The 23,740-nt window shown below is 34.5% G+C and overlaps 1 protein-coding gene across 2 annotated transcripts in view; it reads left to right on the top strand.

Moving 5' to 3' along the window:
* DYNC2H1 (dynein, cytoplasmic 2, heavy chain 1) overlaps window positions 1-23,740 on the top strand; it is a 185,457-nt gene that overhangs the window by 72,492 nt on the left and 89,225 nt on the right. For both annotated transcript variants that reach the window (XM_010562117.1, XM_010562118.1), the window contains 10 exons: window positions 2,112-2,275; window positions 3,564-3,683; window positions 6,070-6,204; window positions 6,974-7,117; window positions 8,805-8,894; window positions 12,615-12,680; window positions 16,192-16,242; window positions 18,360-18,437; window positions 19,585-19,716; window positions 21,646-21,718. In XM_010562117.1, coding sequence (XP_010560419.1) covers window positions 2,112-2,275; window positions 3,564-3,683; window positions 6,070-6,204; window positions 6,974-7,117; window positions 8,805-8,894; window positions 12,615-12,680; window positions 16,192-16,242; window positions 18,360-18,437; window positions 19,585-19,716; window positions 21,646-21,718 — 1,053 coding nt within the window. The remainder of the gene's footprint in view (window positions 1-2,111; window positions 2,276-3,563; window positions 3,684-6,069; window positions 6,205-6,973; window positions 7,118-8,804; window positions 8,895-12,614; window positions 12,681-16,191; window positions 16,243-18,359; window positions 18,438-19,584; window positions 19,717-21,645; window positions 21,719-23,740) is intronic.

Below are 23,740 nucleotides of genomic sequence, written 5' to 3'. Positions count from 1 at the left end.
TCTGAATTATTGTAATTAAAGTATATTTATGTTATCCTTAATAATTATATTTCTGCCTCAAGTGTTGAATCCTCAGCATGTACCACAGTCTGTGCATGTAATTTACAGTGTGAACTTTGGGCACTGAAAATAATTCAAGACTCCTTTTTGCTGTCATTTCATCTAATACTGAGATCTAATAGTGGGTGAGGTAGCAGTAATTCTTTTAAGTGTAAATCCATGGTAAAAATGTTAATGCTGTAGAGTTCTTAGATACATTTGTCTCCTATATCGGAAATGTCTGTTTAGTGACAAGAAAATGTTAGCTTAAATCAATTCTTCCATTACAGATGTGCTTGCTTGTTTATCCTCAGTAAGAGTTGAGAGCACCACCAAAGTGGTGACTTCAGGGATTTGTAGGAGGCTAGGTAGAACATCTTTACAACTTCCTTTTTTCACTAGCTTCTGCTGAACTTCGGAAAGCAGAGATACAGTATTACAGGCATCTTAGCTGATTTTACTCAAGGAATCAACTTAAGAGATGAATGTGTCTGCAGAACTGTGAAGAAAGCAGATTAAATTGAAATATACTAGTTTATTCAGGGAAATTCCTCATAACACTCAGGCATCCTCTTTTGCATGTTTATGAGCTATGTTAATGCTAGGTCTGTGCAAGTCCAAACTAGGGACCTGTTTTTTGAAAAGGGAGAATGGGTCACTATTTGAATCTTTTCAGTTACTTCACAAGCAAGCACACACTCCTGTTTGTCAAAACGTGGAGGTGGGGGCCTGTCTACATTATTTTGCTTGTGATGACTGTACATCTTTTCATTACTTGGAATGAAACATTAAGAAAAATGTGAATATATATATATATACTGAAATAAATTTGTCTTTGTATAGCTTCCATTTTCTGTTTGATGTCTTTACAGCATAGGCCTAACATTTATTCTGATCCTTGGCACAGAAGCAAAATTGGTGTGAGATTTTCATCTCTACCAGTGTTTTAGCAAGAGAATTATACTTAGAGAATTTCTGATCTGCTCCCAGTGCTAAAAATAGGACCTAACTATGCCACCTCAGAAATTTCTCTGGAAAAGAAATTTTCACTTTGAAACTTTTCATCTTATAATTCTGTTCTTCCCTGTTTTTTAGTATCAGGAGGCAAAATCTTACTCTAGTCTTGTGATTGTTTGAGTCTATGCTTTTCTGACCCTGCTAGAATGGAAACCTGTACTGGAGGGAGTGTGGTGAGAGGCCATACATATAGTTTCATTCTGTGACAGGTGTATTGAGAAATGTCAAAACATTAGGAGTATAAACAGAGATTGAAACCATGACAGCAGAAATTTAATAAATTAATTTTCTTTCATACTGTGATTAAATTAAATGTATTTATAACAAGATAAATTTATGGCGTATTTCTTAATGGAATATTTTTCTTTCAGTCTATTGACTAGATATTCCAGCATCTTTAGTTTCATAGACTTTCTCTATAACAATTATCATAGAAAGTAATATTTTAATAGAATTATGATTGTACAGCAACATCAACTTTCTACAAATAAATGTAACAGATCCAGAGGTGAAATCTAATGGTTTTGGATCACATGCAGAAAATGTTGAACCATCTTAGTTAGCCAATATGTAATTATGGCTAGTGTGTTTTGGTAGAGTGGTGTACCTATATGGAAGTGTAAATGAAAATGTATTTAAATTATGACAGGATTCTTACACAAATGGGGGATTTTCCAGTGGTATTTTGTCTCCTATTCATTGTTTGAAAATTTCAAAGATTCATTAGTATTAATTTTACTTCAAGTCCATTTTTTGCCATTTATGCTTTTTGTATTGGGTAAGGACAATTCAATTATCCTGGTGTATTAAATATTCTCACTATGTAACTTGATTACACTAGGGCTATATTGCTGCATTTTTTTGTTTAACGATGCAGGATAGGTTATGTGCTTAAATTTTTAAAAATTATTTTTCTTTCCAAACAATTTATAAATAAATTTTATAAAATATATTTGTGTCTATTGGTCATAAAGTATTGCACAAATACCTTTATCTTCAGGTAATTCTAGAATGTTCCAATCAGAGTAAGTATAACATCTATTTATTATTTACAGGACCCCGTTACACTATACAAATAGGTGAAAAAAAGATAGATTATAATGAAGAGTTCCGTCTTTTTCTATCAACAAGGAATCCAAATCCCTTCATTCCACCTGATGCTTCTTCTATTGTTACAGAAGTAAACTTTACTACAACAGGAAGTGGCTTAAGAGGACAGGTAGGCTTTTAGAATAAAAACAGTGCATAGTGGACATTCATAGCTACATCCAGCTTCTGGAAGAAGCCCTATGATGCAGTTTGCGTTAATGGTCATGGAGATATTTTCTAGCACACAAATATAAATGGTAAAATTGATGCTGAAACTAAATTTAAATTTTAAAATCTTGTTTTTATGCACTTTGGAACCAAGTAATGAGTCCAACAGAGAAAATGGAAACCGTTTCATTGACTTCAGTTGCAACAGATTAATTCCTAAGCTTGTTTTCTGTTCAAGATGCATTTACGGTACCATGGAAACATTTCTGTTATTGCCCTCCAGTGTCCTAGTTAGAAAGTAATGCTAGCATCAAGATACTTTGTGTACTGGAAAGATGTAATGAAACCAAAAAGCTATGTATTTTACTTCCTCAAAAATGCTAGTAGCTTTTGAGGTTTTTTTGTAATGTTTAGGAAGCAAAATGTAGCACACAGCTGGAAGAGGGAAAAAAAAAAAGAGATAAATTTAAGGGAGAAAAAACCCTCTTTATCTGGTATGAAACAAGTTTTTCCAAACTAACAAGAGGCTTAGAATGGGATGTAAATAAGATGTTGATAAGTAAGATATAATTCAAAATGTGAAGCATGGATAACCATATGGATTTCCTCCCTCCACTGGACATAGGGAACCGATATCATACAATGTAACCAAGTGAGTTGACCCCCTCTTTAAGTGGAAATACAGAAGAAAAAGCTTTGGTTTTTGTTTTCTCTCTTTGTTGGCAGGAGAGGGGTTTGACTTTTGGTAGACTTGCTGGAAAGAAATTTGCTACCATTCTTTCCCGTTTGTGCATTCTATTACCTACTTCTTTTTATACCTGATAACAGTATATACACTAATGAAGACTGCCGATCATTTAAACACAGATGTGATTCAGATTGAGGTGCAAAGGTTTAGGTCTCAGCATAAAAGGGTGTGAATCGGTGTCCTTAATAAAGTGATCCAGTGCCTTTTGAGATGTCCTTGAGTATCTCACCTGGCTTGCATCTGCCATTATACACAAGGGCAAGTTCCACAGTAGTTACTGAGTTATACTTGCTGCTGCAGGATATCCTGGATATCTACATAGATTTAAAGCTGTTGGATGTCTAGTGCAACTGAGTAAACCCTTGGAAGTCTCCTTTCCAAAATATAGACTATATACTGCTATATGATTAATCAATATATATTATGCTATATAATTAATGAATATATATTATGAAATGTTAGAGTGTTTTTTATCCTGTTGAATAATCTCCTTTCTTTTTAGCTTTTGGCTTTAACAATTCAGCACGAAAAGCCTGATTTGGAAGAGCAGAAGACAAAACTGTTACAACAAGAAGAAGATAAGAAGATACAGTTAGCTAAACTTGAGGAATCTCTTTTGGAGGTAAAATAAGTTTACCTCTTTTATATCTGTTAGATCAATAAGTGTTAATACTATTATGTGTTTGAATGAAGAAGGTGAAAGTGTTGGAATAATGCACTCTCAGAATTTTTTATTTGAGAAAATAGTAGCATTATTAGCCTGGCGCTGTTGGAGAGTAAAGTAGATAAAATATGTACATCTGTCATGAAACTGTAATGTTTCAATACATTAAGCATCATCAAAGTTAAATGTATGAATTGTGGTTTAGATTGATTAATTTTAATGCAAGAAAAGAGAGAAAACTTTGTTAAAAATTATACTATTTCTTTTTCAAATTATTTTAAAAATGCCACATTTTTTAATGTCATGACTCATGTCAAATGATACTTTCTTAAGTTGAGAAATGATTCTGTGTTGTGAAAGGAAAAAAAAACTGAAAGAAAAATCCCCTGTAGAAAATGGAAAGATTTGTTGAGAGACATTTAAAACTTGAAACCTCCACAATTGTTTACTAGCAATGAACTATCATATTCTTATAGTTAACATTTTCCTTTCTCATATTTAAAGTTAATATTCTCAATTTTAAGTTTACCTTTTTATTTGAATGAAGGTAATTGAGCTCAGAAACAGTTGTACACCTCTATAAGAAAAGGTAGCTTCCAAGGAAGAGGACTGTTTCCTGTTTTGTTTGCATCTTGTCATGGATTTCACAGAAACCGTACTTCATACCCATAAGAATGGATCCTCAAATCCTCCTTCCTTCTAAAATGTCATAGATGCAGGGAGATTGACCTGCTGCCTCAAAACCCTGTAGCTGAGTCATAGAACTTTGCAGTATCCAGCACAAAGGACTTGAGCATAAGCTAATTGTTTTTACAGATTCCTCAAAAAGTACTAAATTGAACTTTATTAGACTGGCCATTAATAGCTCAGTTCTAGAATTTTGCACATAATTATCTAATGTGATTTGAATTTCCACATTTACTGTCTCTATTAAACTCCCTATTAAGTCTCAAAAACTTAGCTCAAACCTTTCTTAAAACTGTGATGGGGCAGATTTCTCTTATAGGCAGAGGGAAACTTGTTCTCTAACAAAATTCCATATTCAAAATTGATCATTGTTTAACATCTTAATGTCTACCAGAAGCTGAGAGTTCAGAGATGCAACAAAAAAATGTCCACTTTTTAGAAATAACTTCTTGTGTGATCTTGGAACTTCAAAATCTTTCACATTTGTCCAATCTGAATTGTCAAATGCAAAATGTCAAGTAATTGATGCCTAAGATATCTGCAACAAAAAGTGGCGAAGTATTAATACTGAGGTTGGTTTCAGCTTTGGCATTCTTGTTAGCACTGAAATCAGAATACTCTTTGACCCTGAAGAAAGAAACCTAAAGCTCAGTGGAAACTGACAGGTGCTAAGTGGACTTTGTCAAAAAAGAAGTCAGTGCTGGAGGTGATCTAGCTCAATTCAAGTTAATCCTAAAGCAACATTAGCATTCCATCTGAAGTACTGTACTGGTTTTCTGCCGAAAGCTTTGGAGTAAAGATATACATGCTGTGGCTACCTCATAGCTCACACTATGATTCATCATAGCAAAATGGGACTCCTTGAAAAGACAGATGATCTTGTCCTAAATTCTTTTCAGCTAGAGAACTCTACCTCCAAATATGCTGAAAGGCTGTCCTGCAGGTAGTTGTTCAGAACTGACTTAACTGACAAGAAGCCAATTTTGTGTTGTTGTCTGACTAAAAAATTGTATTGAAGTATATTTACCAAACGTTAATAAAAAACCTTAAATAATAGTGAATCATTGAAGCTTTTCCTATTTCTTATTAGAAGTGTAATTGTTTGCACAGAAGAGCTCAGGGAAAATGCGGAGTAACTGCAAGGATTTTGAAGGGATCTCTGATTACAAAACTGAAATTGTTGTAATTGTGAATATTCATCTTAGTTGGAAATGAGAACTAAATTGTATAGGGGATATTAGAATGTTTCTGAAGGAAAATAAATATATGAATGCTTGGGTACAGGAAGTTATTACAAGTATCCAATTTCAGGTCAAACTGGTAGTCAAAGAGAAGAAAAAATACCCTAATTTGTATTTACCATGGGAATATGAGCGTGTAAGACTCTGATCATAGAAATCATTCTCAAAAGCTTGCTGATGACTTAAGTTTCAGAACCTGGCTATCTGGACTGTTTGAGTTTGTTCTTGGGTTTTATTTTCCATGCTTCTTTAAAACAACATCTCAGTTTTTGGAGTAACCACCTCTTTCTAGCACTCTTGATGCATTCAATGATACAGAAATATGTACAGGTCAGAATGAAGGACAGCTTCTAAAATGCTTACTTTACAGCTTCTTTTTTAATGTAACATAGATGACTTTTTTTTTTTTTTTACAGACACTTGCAACATCACAGGGCAATATACTAGAAAATAAGGATCTGATTGAATCTTTGAATCAGACTAAAGCAAGTAGTGCACTCATCCAAGAATCACTTGCTGAATCTCACAGACTTCAGAGTTTCCTTGATAAGGTAGAAGACTCTTTTAATCTTTGATTGCTGTTTTTTCCTGCTAAAAATGGTCATCTTCTATATAGGGAGGGTATATACATCCACAGGAGTATACGATCAGTAACACACTAAATTAATTTTTTGGAGTAAAAGATATTTGGGATATGCAAGTACTGAAAGCATTTTCAGTCATTAAATTCCTTTGTTTTACACATGGTGAATAGCTACACAATTTAAAGTCTGCCAGTTTGAATTAAAGGAATTTTCCTTAAGGACTTATTGGCAAGTAATGGGTTTTGACTTTATTTTTGCCATCTACTATTGCAAACAATATGGCTCATATGGATGTTCTTACTTAATATATATCACTTGCTATTGCAAAAATTTAGATGATCGGTAATGCTATTCATCTGCATGCTGTTTTTGTAACATATTACAGTTTTCCTCTGTGTTCTTAATTTGTTTAGTTTAAAATTCTCTGTTGAATTCTGGGACATGTTCTGTGGTAGGAAGAGGCCTCAGTGCCCTAGAGATTAATTTCCAAAATGTTCTTCATAATTTTAAGATTTTTTTTTTGCTAAAATCGTTTCCAATTTTGAAATCTAAAGACAGTGTTGAAGTCTTGAGTGCATGTCCCTCAGTTTGGAGAATGGGAAAGGATTCAGTTTTCCAAAGCAGTGTGAGTCATCCAAATGTTTTTTCAGTGGGATGAATATGTGTTTATGCGATAACCGGTAGATGGCAGTAATGTCCTGGTTTGTTAATAGATGTATGGGGTTTTTATCCGCAGGAGAGGGACGCCTATCTCCCCTTAGCTGAGAGTGCCAGCAAGATGTACTTTATTATCTCTGACTTGTCCAAAATTAATAATATGTACCGGTTTAGTCTGGCGGCTTTCCTGCGGCTTTTCCAAAGGGCTTTGCAAAGCGAGCAGGTATTTTCTCTTTTCCTGAAGCTGTTAATGCTGCAGAAGAATCAATCTGCTTTGATCCTCAGAATTTGTTAGTTGCTCTGGACATTTTTAGAAAACAATGTATAATAACTCATGATGAAATGTATAATAATTAGTCATGCTGAACTGTTCTTTAGCTATTCAGAATATGTGCAGATGGAATTTTTAATGATGTTACGTTACATATAAATTGTAAAATTGCTGTGCCATCTGAAACCAAAGTAACTCTTATTTGTAATTTCAGGTTTGCTTTTTGTCTGAGGTGAATTAGGAAAAATAAGGTTGATTATAACTTTACTGAAGGCTTTATTTAAACAAATTAATGGTATAATCTGCAAATACTGCTAATTCTATCAGTAAGAGGTAGAATAGGAAAAGACCTATATTTTACATGGTTCAGTTACCTGAAGGAAGATCAAAACTTTATCTACTTTTATACATTTTGTAAGCATGCATGCAGTCTGTCTTGTTGAAAATGCAATTTTTGCTTTTCTATATATATGGCCAGGATGTTCTTACTGAAAGAATTATGGATTTATTCCTTGTCACTTCACTCTTTAGGTCTAAAAACCCACACTGAGTAACGATGCATTTTCTTTTTATTCAGCATCTCCAAAATTCATCTTATTTCTTTTTGTTTCCACTTTAAAAAGGCATTCACCAGCCTTTCATCATGTCGCTTTTGGATTCCCCTTTATTCTGGCATCTGTGCTTACAACTTTACTGCAACTCCAGTCATTACTAGGAACATGGTTCTGACTATGTGAACTTGCCCTCTATAAAGTTCTTTACCTATTACTTCTTTTCCACAACATGAGCTTCTAAGTTCTTGCTCTTACTTTCACACTCTTTCATAACTTCTTTTCTTCCTGCCTATTATATTACCTATTTAAAGCTCAACTTCTGGTTCTGGTTTCTTTATTTCTTCCTTTTTTTTCTTCTCCTCTATTCAATTCTTCATTTTTCCCAAGCTATCTTTTAGACATGGGAAAGGTATTAGTCAAATCAGCTTACGAATCCAAATTGCCCTCCTTTATAAACTCATCTCTTCAAATTCCAGCATGGTAGAAAGGAACTTGTTTCTGATAAATCTCATACTGTTACATCCCTCACATTCTTCCCCCACACACACTTTTTTTCTTCCTTTATCCTAGCTATCTTTCAGTTTTCTCCTGTTATAATTAGTCTTTTAGTCTGTAAGCTTTGGAGGACAGAATATATTTATTATTTTCTACTTCGGTAGGGCCAAATTTGGCTGAAAGTTTAGTAACTACACTTAATGTCAATATACCTGTTTAATAACATTAAATATAGTCATTTAATACATAAGCAATTTTTTACCAAGTGAAAACTATTGAGATTTCAAGTATATTTATATTAGGAGAAGAAACTGTTATTTCATTCTCTATGTATTTACCTTATATATAATGTTGTATAATGTTCACAGTCAAAAAATCCAAGGCCAAAATATTAATTTCTTAATGCTTCAGCATGAACTCATTTTATTCTCTGCTCATTGATAACTCAGGTGAGTTCAATAATATGTTTTTAGAACTAGTAAGTGTCACATAGAATCCAGATTATTTGTGTCATTCTGCTGAAATTTACAAGGTACATAAAAAGATTTTTACTTCCACATGAATTTTTGAAATCCAAACATTCTTTTTAGGATTCAAGTAACACTGAGGAGAGAATCAAGTCACTTATTGGCTCATTGAAACATAAAGTGTATGAATATGTTTGTCGCTGTTTGTTTAAGGTAAGATTGTATTTTTTTCTGGCTTTTATACAGTGCACTGGGTTTGAGTATTCCTTCAGCAACCAACATTTGATCTACTTCAAATAAGGAGTATTGTGTCAGTACATATGTAATACAATACAAAAAAATTGCACTTGCAATATTTAACATGCAAAATGAGGTGGACTAAAAATTAGGGTATGACAGAATTAAGACTGCTTATGCACATTTCTCCACAGAGCAGTTTCTAATGGACAAGGCTATTCTCAGTCTAGTCCTATTTCTGCTTTACCTCTGGCTCCTCATCTCTGCCTCATTCTGGCTTCATAGCCAGTCCCAGGCTTGGCAGTCTTCTGAGCACTGTTACTCTGTTTGCTCTTATTTCTGGCATTCCTAAGTATGAATGTTTGACCTAGTTGTCATGATAAGATTTTATGTGATTATTTTTTCTTTTTTTTTTTTTAAAAAAAAAAAGGAAACCGAAAAAACCCATTGTAATACTCTCCTTTCTCTTTTCACAACCCGCACCAGTTGTCTGCCTCTGCTAGGTTGTTTGTTTCTCTCTGTTCCCCTGTTCCTCCATATAATGTTCTTAATGTATTTCTTGTTTGCTCTGTATTTGAATCAGCTGGCTTTTCTCTTCTTGCTTTCTTGGAGAAAACCTAGGATAGATATGCCTTTCACTTTCAATTTTAATTTTTACTTTTACATGGAACAGTCATAACAGTGGGTGTTTGTCTCATAGTACTAGGCTGAAGAATGCATAGTAGGACTGCATAGATGATTTGAGCAGTAGTACAAATCATGAAAGTCTGGAGTTTAATCAGTGAGAATGGAGAGATCTTGGAAAATTTTATGCCTCCTCCCTTCTCCCCCTAATCTAGCAACACTATATTGAGGATGCAGAAGTAGCAGTTATTTCTAAGGATTTTGGTTTATCAAAGTTCAAGTGCGTTCTCATGAAATAATCTCAAAATAATTTAATGTCTGTGTTTGAAGTCAGGAGTATGTGAAGCCTTCCAATAAGTCATCACGTCTTTTGAATATTGGAAGATGGCTATTTTTATATATCAGAAAAGATTAAAGATTTCAAAAGGAAGGCACAGAGAGATTTCTAGTAGGAAAGATTTTCGCTGTGAATTATCAGATTGGAGTTTAGAAAATACTGAAAGTGTGTTACTGTGCAGCTTCAGAGTAATGGTCCATCTGGCTTAGTATCATGTTCTGATAGTGGAGAGAACAAATAAGCTTCTCACACCATCAGCAATCCACTGCTGATTCTGCCTTTTATCCATGCAAATTTTTAAAGACTACTGTGACACTGAGGCTTTACTAGTGTCTTCATAAGTGGAATAGCTGATAGAGTTTATGCCTTTTCAAGTGTGTTGGAATTGGAAAGGATGGTTTTATTTTTCTGTCTGTGGTTAATATTTATGTTTGTGTGTACATAGACTTCATGTATGCTAGTAAGTGAAGTGGTGCTGAGAAATTTTCCTGAGCACTGGAACTGGCACACCTGTACTGTTAATTTGTCAAAATAGTTGCTGTCATAGGTTTGGCCTGGGCCAGTTAGCATTCTTCCAAAAAATTCCCATTCAAGTTTTGGATCCTAAATCATCCAGGGAGTATTCTAATAGGCAGTTTGGATTTGGATTTGCTTACAGACCTTGTCTGAGAAGATGAAAGAGTCAAATGGTGCAGACTTCAGCCATTCCATGGCAGCTGTTCTCAGTGTCATGTGATGTTCATGGACATAGTTTATTTATCAATACAAAGAGAACTTCAGTGCTTTGCACAGTTTGACTCTGATTGCTAGTTGGGGCCTGTTTGCTCTCCAGTCTTACCCCTGTAACAAAACCAATAGTAAATACATGCAAAAAGAAAATATAATGTCTTTTATTTTCTTTAATTGTATCCTTGGGGATACTTTGTACCATATGGTTTTGTAATTGAAAGAATTAATAAAACGGAACTATTTAAAGCAGCAAACAACAACTTTATGTATCGGTATCCATAGAGATACAAATTATGCCAAGAGTTTGTTGTGACTGCCATCATGCATTTCTGCAGTTACCCAAATCCAGTTTAAAGCAGCTGTGGCTCATATGAATTGAGTTATATATAGCCTCTTGGTAGTTTCCAAGGTCAGTCATTCCAAGGGCAATTAAAACTAGTATGGACATGGTCTCTAAGCCATGTATGTCCGTTTAGTCAGTCTACCCAGTGATTAGGTTCCAGAATTATGGTTAATTATTAAATAATACATCTGTATTATTTGAAATACAGATGCAGTTGAAGTTACTTTTACTGCACATGAGGATCCCAAAGATGATGAACATCTCGAACACCCTTACTCCATGTTTTTGTTCTATGTTGTTCTTATATCTGTCTGTTTCTGAGCTGATGTGTCAGGCTTGTAAAAAGCCATCTGTTTGAGAAAACAGTAATAATGAAGATAAAACAAAAATAATTTGGCCCTCTTACGTAATTTTGGTCTCAAAAATATAATAGGCATTGAGATCAGAAAGCCAATATTAGTCAAACATTCATCTTATAACACATACATAATATTTCCTAGAGTATGCTTCCTCATATTTGGTCCTGTCTCTTCTGAAAAGTCCCATGCAAATAATTTTTTAGTAGTATTCTTGGTAATTTAATATTCTTCAGAGTGGTAATTCTCTGAAGCTAAGGACAATGAGGCTGTCATTTTGAGGTACACATAAGGCATATATGTGGGAAACCACACCATGGAAAATTCAAACATCATCATCAAGAATAGAACTGATTTCTATAGCAGTGCAGGTGTGTTGTGTTTATCAGCTGGCTGAGATGCCTGTACTTTGCAGACTTAACCCAATCCCATGCATCATTGATTTTTCTTCTTCCCATTCACCTGTGCTTTATGCTTTTCAGTTATGTTTCACTTTCTTGAAAGGAAAAGAGGTACCACCTTCCTTATACTTACTTAAAATTTTAATGAGAGAAAATATGAGTATATCTCTATTGTCTGATAAAATACATTTTCCAGATTACTGCAAGACTTTGAAAATTGGAAGCCTCAATATAGGTTTCTGAGAGGTCCTGATTTTCCGGAGTGTCAGCTTCCAGTTTTTCACATTGACTTCATTACACAGTAGTCTGTGCTTTCGAGCACAGCTTTGGTAAAATGCGTTTATGAAAGTTTCTGTGTATGGACATAGGAATCCCGGTTTTAACAAGCCAATATTCTTTTAAAAAATATTGTCTTGAATGTTTGCATGGTTTATTCTATGGCTCTATTAAATCCTTATTCCTGATTTATTGTTCCAGTGCTCAGAGACTGGTTGAAATTCAAGCGATGCAACAGACCTAGGAAAATGTCAGAAGGCTACAGTTGGGGTTTTTTGGGGGTTTTTTTTGTTTTTAAATTCTGTTTCAGAAATTTGCTATAAGAAGGTTTCAAGCATTTCCTATGCACAGTTTAAAAAATACGGGATTCTGTTTAGTATGTTTGTTTTGTTACAAGTACCTGTTTTTTCTTCTTCACTTGAATATAGATGTACTTAGATACAGAGTTGGGGTTAGTGTTTGTCTCCAAGTTACAAAGGTATGTAGCAATTTTGAATTAGGGTATGTGTCATTAAGTCACTACTGTGGAATTAGAGGTGTTTTGTTAATGAAATATTGCTACTTAGAAAAAAAAACAGAAAGGTGACTTTTGATGAACATATAAATACATTTTTACTGCTTTTATTTCAGGCTGATCAGCTAATGTTCGCTCTACATTTTGTACGAGGGATGCACCCTGAACTTTTTCAAGAGAATGTAAGTGCTAGAGGAGAAAATCCCCAAATGATTTACTTAAATGTAATATGAAGACTAAATAAGTAGACAAAAAGTTTTTGTCAAGAAGTGTAGGACTGAGGATTTTAGATTCATGTGCTACTATTTTTCTATGATAGTTACTTTTGTATGTCAACTTTATATTTATTAGGTTCAAAGTGAAAATTACCATGAGAAAGGTAGGTAAACGGTTGCCTTTTAAATAGGTGTCTGAATAAGATGTTTATGGAGGGTTCTTCCAGTTTTTTGCAGGTGCTGTATCAGTGTTCCCCGCCACCATGTGGCTAGACATTTATCCATCCTTCCAGTTAAATACAGGCATTCCTTTATAAGTAAAGTGATGGATACACACCTGTTTCACTGTGACCAAGGGTTGCATGAGCATTGTGCTTTGGTATTGAAATGCAGAAAAGAAGTGCAAGACCTAGGCAGAAATTAGTAAAAGTCTGATTCTGCAACCTGCAGTTGAAGACACTTAAAGCAAAGAGTCTTCCTGGAAGGTGAAGTAATGAAGTTATCTTTTGTGCATTTTAGCCATTGATTCTTCAGTGTCTAAGAAATCCCTGGACCAGTGATCATTAATGTCCTCATTTGCAACAGTGTCTTCAAGAGTGCACTGTATAGAGAGTGTCCTTCTTGTATGTTGCTGTCTGGCCCCATAAGCATTGGATTCTTTGAACCATAGTGGCCTATCTTTGACAGGAATGATGAACTCATCCTGGAATGGTTTATATTTTTGATAGCATAGTGGGATGCAGTTGATATAGGTTCAAACCACATTTAATAAAAATGGCTGTCCATTCAGTTTTTTAGGCCAGTGCTGCATAACTAGCATATTCACGAAAAATTGAGAGATGTCGTGTGACATTTTTGACAATGGTCTGAATGAGGCCTAATCTGAAAATGCCTAATTTATGGGGAATTTACTTGTTGGTTAGAGGCTACCCTACTCCCAACAAAATTGCGGCAGAGCTCAAGTACTGTTAATGCTTATTTCCATAGGGCAGCACACATCTCAGTAATAGCATGTTCCTGTCTTTGGGTGTTAGATAATGCTTTTGTCCAACGTGGAGGTTCATAGTGAATTTATATGTTTCTGGTAAAACGGTACTTTTAGTAGTGATTGAATTGGTAACTAAAATTAAAACACCTGTTTAAATTCATCTGAGCAGGTTATCCTAGACTGTCTTTGCAGGAAACAGGAAAAAAACCCAGACCTGTCAAAGAAGCAGTTAGTTTCATCATAAATGAATTTTGGAAAATAGGTCAGATGGTTTACCACTAAGATTGCTTACTTCTCTCCATTGCCTTTACAGGCAGACTAGACTAGCTGGCTGAGAGGTAGATGCCAAAGTTGTAGTTGTCTATAGTGTAGTGAAATTAATCCTATGAAGTCTGCCTGCAGAACAATATGCACAACTGACTCAATACAATTGCTTAAACGTGGCTGATTAGCATGAGCCAAGACATATTTAATTATCTAAAATACCTGCATGGAATGGAGAGACAAAGCTATGGCTTTCTGTACTAGAAGCTGAAGACCAGAAAGAGTAACAAATGGTAGTAGATGTCAATTTGCTAGAGAAGAGTCCATTATAGGGCAAAAGGTAAAAATCAGATACTACGTTTGAAGGAAGTAATGGTGGTTATATGAAGGACGTGGGCTTGAGGTACCAGGTTTAAGAAAGCTTCATTGAAACTTTTTGATGTTATGAATGCAATGTAGTTTTATTGCAGACATATGGATTGACCAGGTGAAACCCCACAGTCTTTCAGCAATGAAGCTGCCTGATTAACTCAAATTAATCTTGTTGGTAGAGGCATACCCCAGCTACTCTTCAATATTAGAACTTCCCTAATTCATCTTTCTTATTTCTTTTCAGCTTCTGAAAATATCTTGCTTTATCTTTCTAGTCCTTGAGTTTATAAAGTCATGAAGGCAGCAACTTGCAAATAGTTTTCTGAGTAAATTAAAGCCTGGCTGCCTAGGCTTCTTATGTTTTTGTAAGTACTGCTTTATGTGTTGGTTGCTATTGTTTAGCATGCTTTTCCATCAGCTATTAGAGCTCTTAACCAGCTTAATCTAGGTTACATGTAGTGCACATTCCTGCAGTGTCTTGAGTACTCAAGAATTAAAACAGGCAAATAATATAAATTATTTTCTTACTTCTCTGAAATGTAGAAGTTATTTTAATTAAATTGTTAAGAAAATAGTGTGCAAAATATTTCTTGAGGAAAATGAAGCTGAAGTGGTTGTTCTTTTAAAGTTATTTATTTTAAAGCTTTTGATGAGATGAGGCTAGAAGTTGCTTATTGTGCTGCTAGAGAGTTTAGTATTCTAAGTCCCTGTCCCTGAAGAGTTCAACCTTCTGCACTTAAGAGTTTTTTTGCATAGTGATGAGAAATATATAGTACAACTTCAACATTATACTATAGAATGGTTTGGCTCTTAGTAAAGACATTTTCTTTCTGAACCAACATGTATAGATTTTTCTGAGGTAGTTTTACATGACTCCACGCATTATTCTTCTGCTTTTCTTCATAGAATTATGACATGATTTCTGGTTTTAAAACTGGGGAGCCTTCATGTATTTTTCTGTGCACAAGCATTTTCTTTGTAATTGGGAGAGTAGCATCAGTTTGTAATTGAAAGAGAGAGTTGTTTCAGGACTCAACTAGATTGATGGGTGTAAAAAAGCTATGCTGTGGTCTGTATCGGAGTAGTACTAGTTGATTGGCTTTTTCATTTGGAATGTTACTATTGTCTTTAACAATAAAAAAAATTTCTTTATCATAGAATTATAGATACTGATTATTTAAAACTTCCAATACTTACAAAGATTTTTTAGTATATTTCTTACCACCTCCAAATACAGGATTATGTAATTTCTAGTATGTTTTAAAATACTTACCTGATCTGTCTTAAAATCATTAAAAGCTATTTTCTTGGTTACAAATACCAAGTCTAAGAGATTTAATTGGACATAAATTCAACTTACATTTCCCTTTCTTAATGCAACCAAAGTATTCATAATACCAATCTATTATATTAAGTATTCCTTCTGTTCTAATAACTGCATCTTTTGGATACTATAACATGAAACACTATTGAAACATAGATTTTGTAGTTATCTGTTCTGTGTGGGCTGCTGATACTCTATCAGGCACTATGTGTGTCCTTGCCAGCCATGTGTTACTTCTTGCTAGTCTACAGTTAGGCAATCTGGGTAGGAGCTGTGGGTGCTGAGGAAGGATAGGGCTTCTCCTTTTGTTTCTTTTTCTAATAAAGGATGGCAGTCACTTAGCTTGGATTCTGCAAAAGGAATTACGTACTGGTAGTATTACCTAGAGTTTTAAAAATGTCTTATAACTTTTTCAGAATCTAGGCTTTAATTTGTTTATCTTCCTGTTTTGCCTACGTGCTACTACAGATTAATCTTTATTCTTAAAGATGTCTTGTGACTTATCTGAGTTATTCATTTATTCCCCCTAGGAATGGGAGACTTTTACAGGTGTGATCATTGGAGATACCGTAAGAAAATCCGTAAGCTACATTTATTTGTGTATCTTGAAATAAGGAACATTTACCTAAATTCTGAAAAGTTAAAGTTGTATTCTTACTATATTGTTTAATTAATCGTATTCATACATTAAAAGAACAAATAACTTCTCAGATAGTAATATAAAAATATAAAAACTTTTTGAACGTGGCAACTCATTTTCTAATTTGCATAACTTTTTGCCTTTGTTGCTTTTTTTTTTTCCTTTTTCTGTTACCAGGATTACAATTTGTTTTTTCAGTGGTGTGACTGAGGAGGTTTTAAGCCGTCTTCTGTAACTAAAATCAGTGTTTCTGAATCCCTCTTCCTCCTGGTATCATATATGAGTTGTACTTTTTGTATGGATTGTTGGAATTGTCCACACACTTAGCTAAATTTGACATGCTTTGTTCCCCAGCCTCAGAGTTCTACATCTGGAGATGTATTTATGTATTTTCCTAGGTGTCAGAGCTAGCTTAAGAAGCTTCTGTTGCATGCCTGACCAATCACGCTGTAGTTTACTAAGTGTCCCTCAATTCTGTTGAATCTGTATACTTTCAAAATAACCTTCCAGTAGAAAAGGGTAGAGAAAAAAGCTATACTTTCTGTAGTCTTATCCATTATAGCCCTTCTTTGAACCAAATATTTTGACAAGGGTTTTGAAAAGTGTTTTTAGGAAACGCGAGCCCAATCAGGAATAATGAGCTCAGTCTTTGCCTCTTCTTTTTCAGTCTCCCCTTCTTCTTCATTCAGGGTCAGGCTAGCTCATTTCCATCAGGTTTAGCTGTAATTTTCATCACGCACAATTACTTTTAACCTTTAGCCTTGTTTAGATATCTATCAGGGTATCTTGTACATCCAGTGGTACAAGAAAATGACCAGTGTGAGTACTTTGTTTTTAGAATATCCATAACACCAGCTGTGTTCACATGCATGCTGGCAGAAGTAGCAAGTCACTTAAAACGCAATGTATTACTCAGGCTTTCTTACTTAGGCAGCTGGCTGCTAAAAAGATCCTTAAATTCCCAGTTTTTCTAGCCCTTAGATGACTCTACAAGTTTAGCATTTATGTGTGAATATAGAAGTCCCTCTTCATCTCTATGGAGTCTTTATAATTCAGTTAAATGTCAGTGAACTTGGTGATTGTCAAGTATTTTCTTGCTGTAGGTCATTTTCAAGCTACATGAGATCTGATTTATAATGGAATCTAATACTAGTCCTACCTCTCCCCCACCTAACACACAACCCATATATTTTGGAAAGATTATGGACATATGTGATTCAACCCCAATTCTAACTGGAATATATATTGCAGACCCATCTCAAGTTTATTCCTATAATTGCTTCTGAGTTTCCTACCTTTGTTCTTTCTCAGACTTCGTAACTCATGGCTGAGACATCCCTTCACAAGAAAGCTTTCCTTTTTTCTGCTTAACATTTAAGATTACTTTTGAAGTTGCTCAGTGGTTGAGAGATCCAAGTACATTTCCATACAGAGACTGTCAGACTGGTTAATGCATACTGTAAGATTTTTTTATAAAAAATTATATAGTGAATAGAGAGATTCCACTAGAGCTTAAGCTATATAGTTCATCCTTAGAATTTCCTCCATCCCCAACATCTCAGAAGCAGAAAAATAGAGCTGTGGCCAAACTTTACCAGTGCACAGATGTCCAGAAGTGATGATTTGCCTCGTGCATTACCCCAGAATTGCCCTTTGTGTGAAGAACCATCTTCTTCATGACTGCAAATATGTGCAATGGAGTTATTAAGTCCATTGCTCAGAGTGCATATGCAGAGAGCCAGTCATTTGGGTCACTTGTTTTTAATGGCAAAGAAAACTACTTAGAGTTGAGTGTGTCATACAGATACTCTAAATGATAAAATATTTTCAGGCTCAAGTGGTTAAGCAAATGTTAATGTGAACAGTATTCTCAAATTTAAATCATTGGTAGCTTTTGTTTTGTTACACCATTTATGAACTTAGCAAAAGACCACAGAAGGATTCCTGTGGTGAATGCTATTTTTATTAAAAACATGGGTTTTGCAATCTTGTTACTGAATACAGTGTTTCGCAAAAAATTGTGTAACTTATCCGTGTAACATAACTTGCTTCAATAAGGATTCACAAAGAAGTGTTCGTGACCAGATTCCCTCTTGGATAGAACAGGACCGAGCCTGGGCAGTAGCATCTTTGAAGGTATACATCACGTAGTGGGTTGAATTTAACTTAAAAGGCCTCATATTTGTCAGATGGAAATATTTCGTTAGTTTAAACTGTTTATTCTATCTTCCAGAAACCATGGCTTAATATATATCCACTTGAAAAAACTATTTTGTTTTTTTTATTTCATCTCATTTTTCTGAGCCTTTTCATGTACATCTCTACCCCATCTAATAATGAATTTCAATGCATGTGAATGAACCTGTCATCTTACTGAGGTTAGAAAATACTCTAAGCCTACCCAAGGTACTACAACTTTTATAGATAGAAAAATATGCAGAGGAAAAATTGCAAAGAATATTTAAGTTGCAGGTTTCTCATATGTGATGACTTTCAAAACCACTTCCTATTGTATTAAAAACCATAAACTGTTAATTGGGAAACTAGTTTTCTACTTATCAGATTTCCATGCATATCTTTAAAGGTATTTCAGAGTTTGTTATTTCTCAGATCAAGTAATTTCAAACTAAAACAAAAAACACTTTCTTGCTTTGGATCATCCTGCAACAGTCAAGGTTGAAGTCCTCTGATCCTGAAGGGGGCTAAATGAAAATACTAGTCCTCGAAATTCTATCTTAGGCTCATCTCCTCCTGCACGTAGCTCAGCAGCAAGAAGGAAAACCTTGACTGGTCTTTGGCAAGGTCTTTTGCTGCTAAATGCAGAGTTCACTATTTTTCGTTTCTCTTCACCAGGGATCAGGAGCAATTGCAATAATGGTGTGGCAAGCATGATTGTTAGGGGTTTAAAAAAAACAAACAAACAAACAGAAAGTGAGAGTAACTGGGTGAATCAGTAACATGTACTGATAGAAAAAGGACCTGGTCATGATTAAAAGAAAGGACTACAATTGGGTAGAGTCCAAAGTTTAAAAACAAAGAACCTAGAAGTTTAAAACCAAAAAGATAGAACCATTACAGGCTTAGTGTTTCCAGGGAATAGGTAAACAAATAGTTAATTTTAAAATCTACCCTTTTCTTCTTTAACTCCAAGGATAGAATTGAATTATGTGATATGCACAAGTATTTACAGGTTTAGGGTCATACTGGTATTTGGAAATTAATTAAAATATACAATGTCCAAATGGTTATCTTTATTGTTAAATATGCATTATTTGTTTTGTAGATTTCTCTCCCAGGTCTCTATCAGACACTTTGCTTTGAAGACGAAGATCTGTGGCACACTTTTTCTCAGAGCTCTGTGTGTGAACAAGACTTTCCATCTACTATTGTAAAAAGAATTTCCTTATTTCAGCAGGTAATCTTTTCATATTAAATTATTTTAAAATAATTATGAGTTCAGCATTGCAAGTAAGTTTTACATCTTGGGAATTTAGGCTTCAGGCCTGGTTGAATTATAAGTAGTGACAGTATCTACATTGTCTTACAGCTTAACTATTTTATTTAGTCTAAGGATTTTTTTTTTTTTCTATAATACGTATTTAGTTCTATCTTATGTGAGTCTTTTTTGTGTTGGCATATTGGCTGCAACTGAGCATACCCTGTAAGGTAACAAGCTCTTTGTTACTATTCACAAAATTAATTTTATGAATAGATATTAAAATTCTTTCATTGTTGCTTTGTTACTGCAGAATTTGCCAGCTTGTTGAGCATCATTAATTTAGTTCATCATTAAATGTGCAAACTCACACATCTCACTGAAAACCACAAAACGGAGTAGCAGCCACTGCTTTTTTAGAATAGTAGTCATGAAATACTACTATTCCTGAAAACTTGGTGATTAAAGAACTCACCAAAAATGTGGGAGAGGCAAGTTCCTTCCTCTGCCTGGGGATCCTTCTCTGGAAGAGAAAAATGTCATCCCTCTTGTGTTTATGGCAGAAAGGGTGTCGTTACTTACTTTCAAATGATGCTATGATTTTTCATTTGAAGTCACTTCATATAAAATGAAGGCCTGTCCAAAAAGGGATGGGGTATAAGACAATGTTTCATGCTGGTTGGCACTTAGGGGCTCTCTTTTTGGAGTTTTTGGGGAGGAGGAGAATTTCTAAAATAACATGCATTGAATTTAGGAACAAACCATTTTAGAAAGGAATTTGTCTGAGTCATGTTTGACTTGATGAAATGCAGAAGAACATTTCTTATGTGTGCAATGTGTTTTCACAAAAATTCTGCATTTATAGGAAAATAAATCTGCAATAATCAGCATATTACGTATCTAGTTCCTTGCATAGAAAGCATTAAGAGTGTTTCTGTTGATGAAATATATTGAAGCTACCTGGTTAGATTTATATGCCACTCATAAGTTAGTTTCTTTCAAACTGTACGTTAAACTTAAAAATAATGCAGTCATACTCACTGTAATCTCAGGCTTAGAAAGTAGTACTTTCTTAAAAATTTAGTGAAGTTAAATTTTTCCTCCGAAACTAACAACAGATATTACAGACTTGGAAACTGGAATGTGATGGTAGGTTCAGAATTGTGGTTTAGAGATCTGCAAGTAAGGGTGTAGGAGAAGGGGTGGTGATTTTAACAAGTCATTTCTACTGAATTTGCATTAGTTGTCTGCAGTTGCCTGCACTGAACATTTGCAGGAAGTTAACTGAAAAAGAGGTATCTGGTAGGGAAACTGCTAATTTAATTTGTATCTGAATTGATTAGCTGTTCATGTTCTGCAGTCTTTTGAAGAACAGTAAAAGCATCTGCAGAACTAGGAGGTTTGAAAGTCAGAATGTCTCCGAAAAAGAAGTCAAATGTAAAACGCTAAAGGTGTGCTTAAACAAAGGAAAGTCTTTCAATACTGATTATTTTTCTTTGATACTGCACTGAAATCAGAAACATTAGTGTTCCAGTTAGGACATTACTTCCCAAATACATGTATAGAATTTAGATTACCAGTATAAAGCTAAGTTTGCTTTCTGTCATTCTAGCTACTCACATAGCTACCTTTTTTCTAAAACACTGTAAAAAAAGTTCCAGCTTATAAATAGACATTGGATGTAGATCTATCTTCTGATTCTATTAATAGGGCAAGCTACTTACAAAGGAACAATTACATTAGATTATCTTGGAAAGGAACGATCAGATAGCTGTCTATATTCAGAGAAAATAACTTTGTTCTAAAGAGAAGTTTAAAGAATTCAGCATTCTGAGGAGATTCTTGCTTTTTAATTTATCACAGTATACTTTTATAAACTCATGTCCCCTGAATGTATTTTATTTGAAGGTACTTGTGGTCCAGGCTGTCCGACCAGACAGGCTACAGAGTGCCATGGCTTTTTTTGCATGTAAAACCCTAGGTAAGTTGATTTTTCACCAGTGTGTTTCCACACAACAATTAAATATTTTTTTTGTCCAATGTTTCTCTTTTAGTTTATAGTTCTTACGGAATCCCTATGTTTTAGGATTTGAAAACACGCTGTAAATGGAATTGCTGATTTTGTTCTTGTAAAGTATTGTTAAAAAGTGCTTTCAAAATGGTTTGGTTTATGCTGCATAGTGTTTTAAAATATAATAAAATATCTGTCAGATTCTTTTAATGAATTCTTGAACACTGGAATAATTAAGAAAGGAGGATAGCTGGTTTTCTATAAGTTTTACGCTGCAGCATTTTCCTTAAGACACAAATTTTCCAAAAACATTATTTCATTTAATGTCATCTACCATTTAAAAACCATTAGGTTTGAGAATTTGTAAATTGGATCTCAAAAGATTGTTTCATATTTTCAATCACTTTTGTCAGTCTCTTGGACTGTAATACAATTTTTACTGTCTTTAGAAATATACATGATTTAGAGTGATTCAATACTATGATTTTCTATTTGTTCTAGTCTGTTTGTTTCTGAGATCTATTGTATTCAAAGTTTGGGACTTATATTCCAAATAATCTTAATATTGCAGTACAGCACACCAAAGCCTTCCTTCACTTTTTAGCAGTTAATGACAATACACATATGGAAGATGAATTATGAGTGTCTCATTGGGGTAGTTTTAAAAGTCACCCTCTGCTTTACACAGACAAGGCAAAATTTGTTGTTTTTAATGTGGTACAGTGTCAGGACAGAAGTGGGATTAACAGAAGGGAAAGGATCTAGATTGTAAAGACCTTAAATGTAAGTGGCAAAGGCTGTTTTTAATGTGGTAGAAAATGAACCTGGAAAATTCACTCATAGGCTGCCAGGGTAATATGGCTGGACTTACATTTCCAGTACTTGTGAAGATCTGCGGTTTGAATGATCTTGAGATAGGTGATTTTGCGTGATAATGCAATTGATGAGTTCTGTATAAAAAACAATGACTGTGGTAATTTTAAGTTCTTGACATACGTGTCATTTCTTATTAGTATAATTCTTATTAGGTATAAGTTTAGGTCTCTGACTCTTACGTTTTTATGACATTTGTGTGACAGTTTATCTTACTCCCTCTTTATGGTCTGCCTGTGGGCATTATTTGTTGGTCAAAATTGGTTCCATGTCTGCCACCAACACTGGTATTTTCAGGAGTAAAGTTAGCCTGCTCTGTCAAACATTATTAGTAGATAGAGAGGGTACTTTCATCATAGCGAGTGTATAGGTCCCACGCTGACAAGGTCCCTGCCTGTTGGAATCAAATGAAAAGTGTGATCTGCAGTACGTGCGGCTCAAAGCCGAGCAGAGACCTGAATGCAGAGTAAGTTTATTCACACCCACTTACTGTCTTCCAAATCTTAATGTACTGCATAAATTGGTTAGGTCTGTCTTGATACCAATTCTTGGAGGCATTCCACAAAGGAATGATTTTTGGTGAATGAAACTACAGCCTCACTGAGGAAGGCAGAATAGCATTGACTCTGTAGGCAAGGTTTCATCCACAGATTTTTCATGCATATCAGTGAGATTTTGAGATCATGTCATAAATCATGACTGGCACTTTCCAAGTAATAAAATGGGTCATGCTTCTATGAATATTTTTTTCATATTTTTTTCTACCGTGTCTTTTTCAGGGTCCTTGCCCTGAAACTTCTTAAACAAACTGTTCCACCTAGTTCAAAAGGGAACCGTTAAGTTTCCAATCTCCTTTGGCTGTTTTCCTGTGAGAAAAATGAGTTCCAAAAGAGCTGTAATAGCCTAAAAGAAAGCTTTCCACTTCTGTTTTACCCAGATATGGTTTTTTTTCCTTTTTTCATCTTTTACATATATTTTTAAATTTATGGATGAAGGGGGATTAAAATAATTTCTTTCGAAGATAAAGTTCATAAGAATTTTCTGTAAATGTATTTTGTGGGCACCCAAAGTATGCTTATTTCTTTATTTTACATGCTATACTGAAATGCACCATGTTAG

The sequence above is a fragment of the Haliaeetus leucocephalus genome, unplaced genomic scaffold (genome assembly GCF_000737465.1).
Source record: "Haliaeetus leucocephalus isolate CR32 unplaced genomic scaffold, Haliaeetus_leucocephalus-4.0 Scaffold155, whole genome shotgun sequence".
Lineage (NCBI taxonomy): Eukaryota > Metazoa > Chordata > Aves > Accipitriformes > Accipitridae > Haliaeetus > Haliaeetus leucocephalus.
Note: the sequence above shows the minus strand (reverse complement) of the source record. Positions and strands in the feature narration are given on the sequence as shown.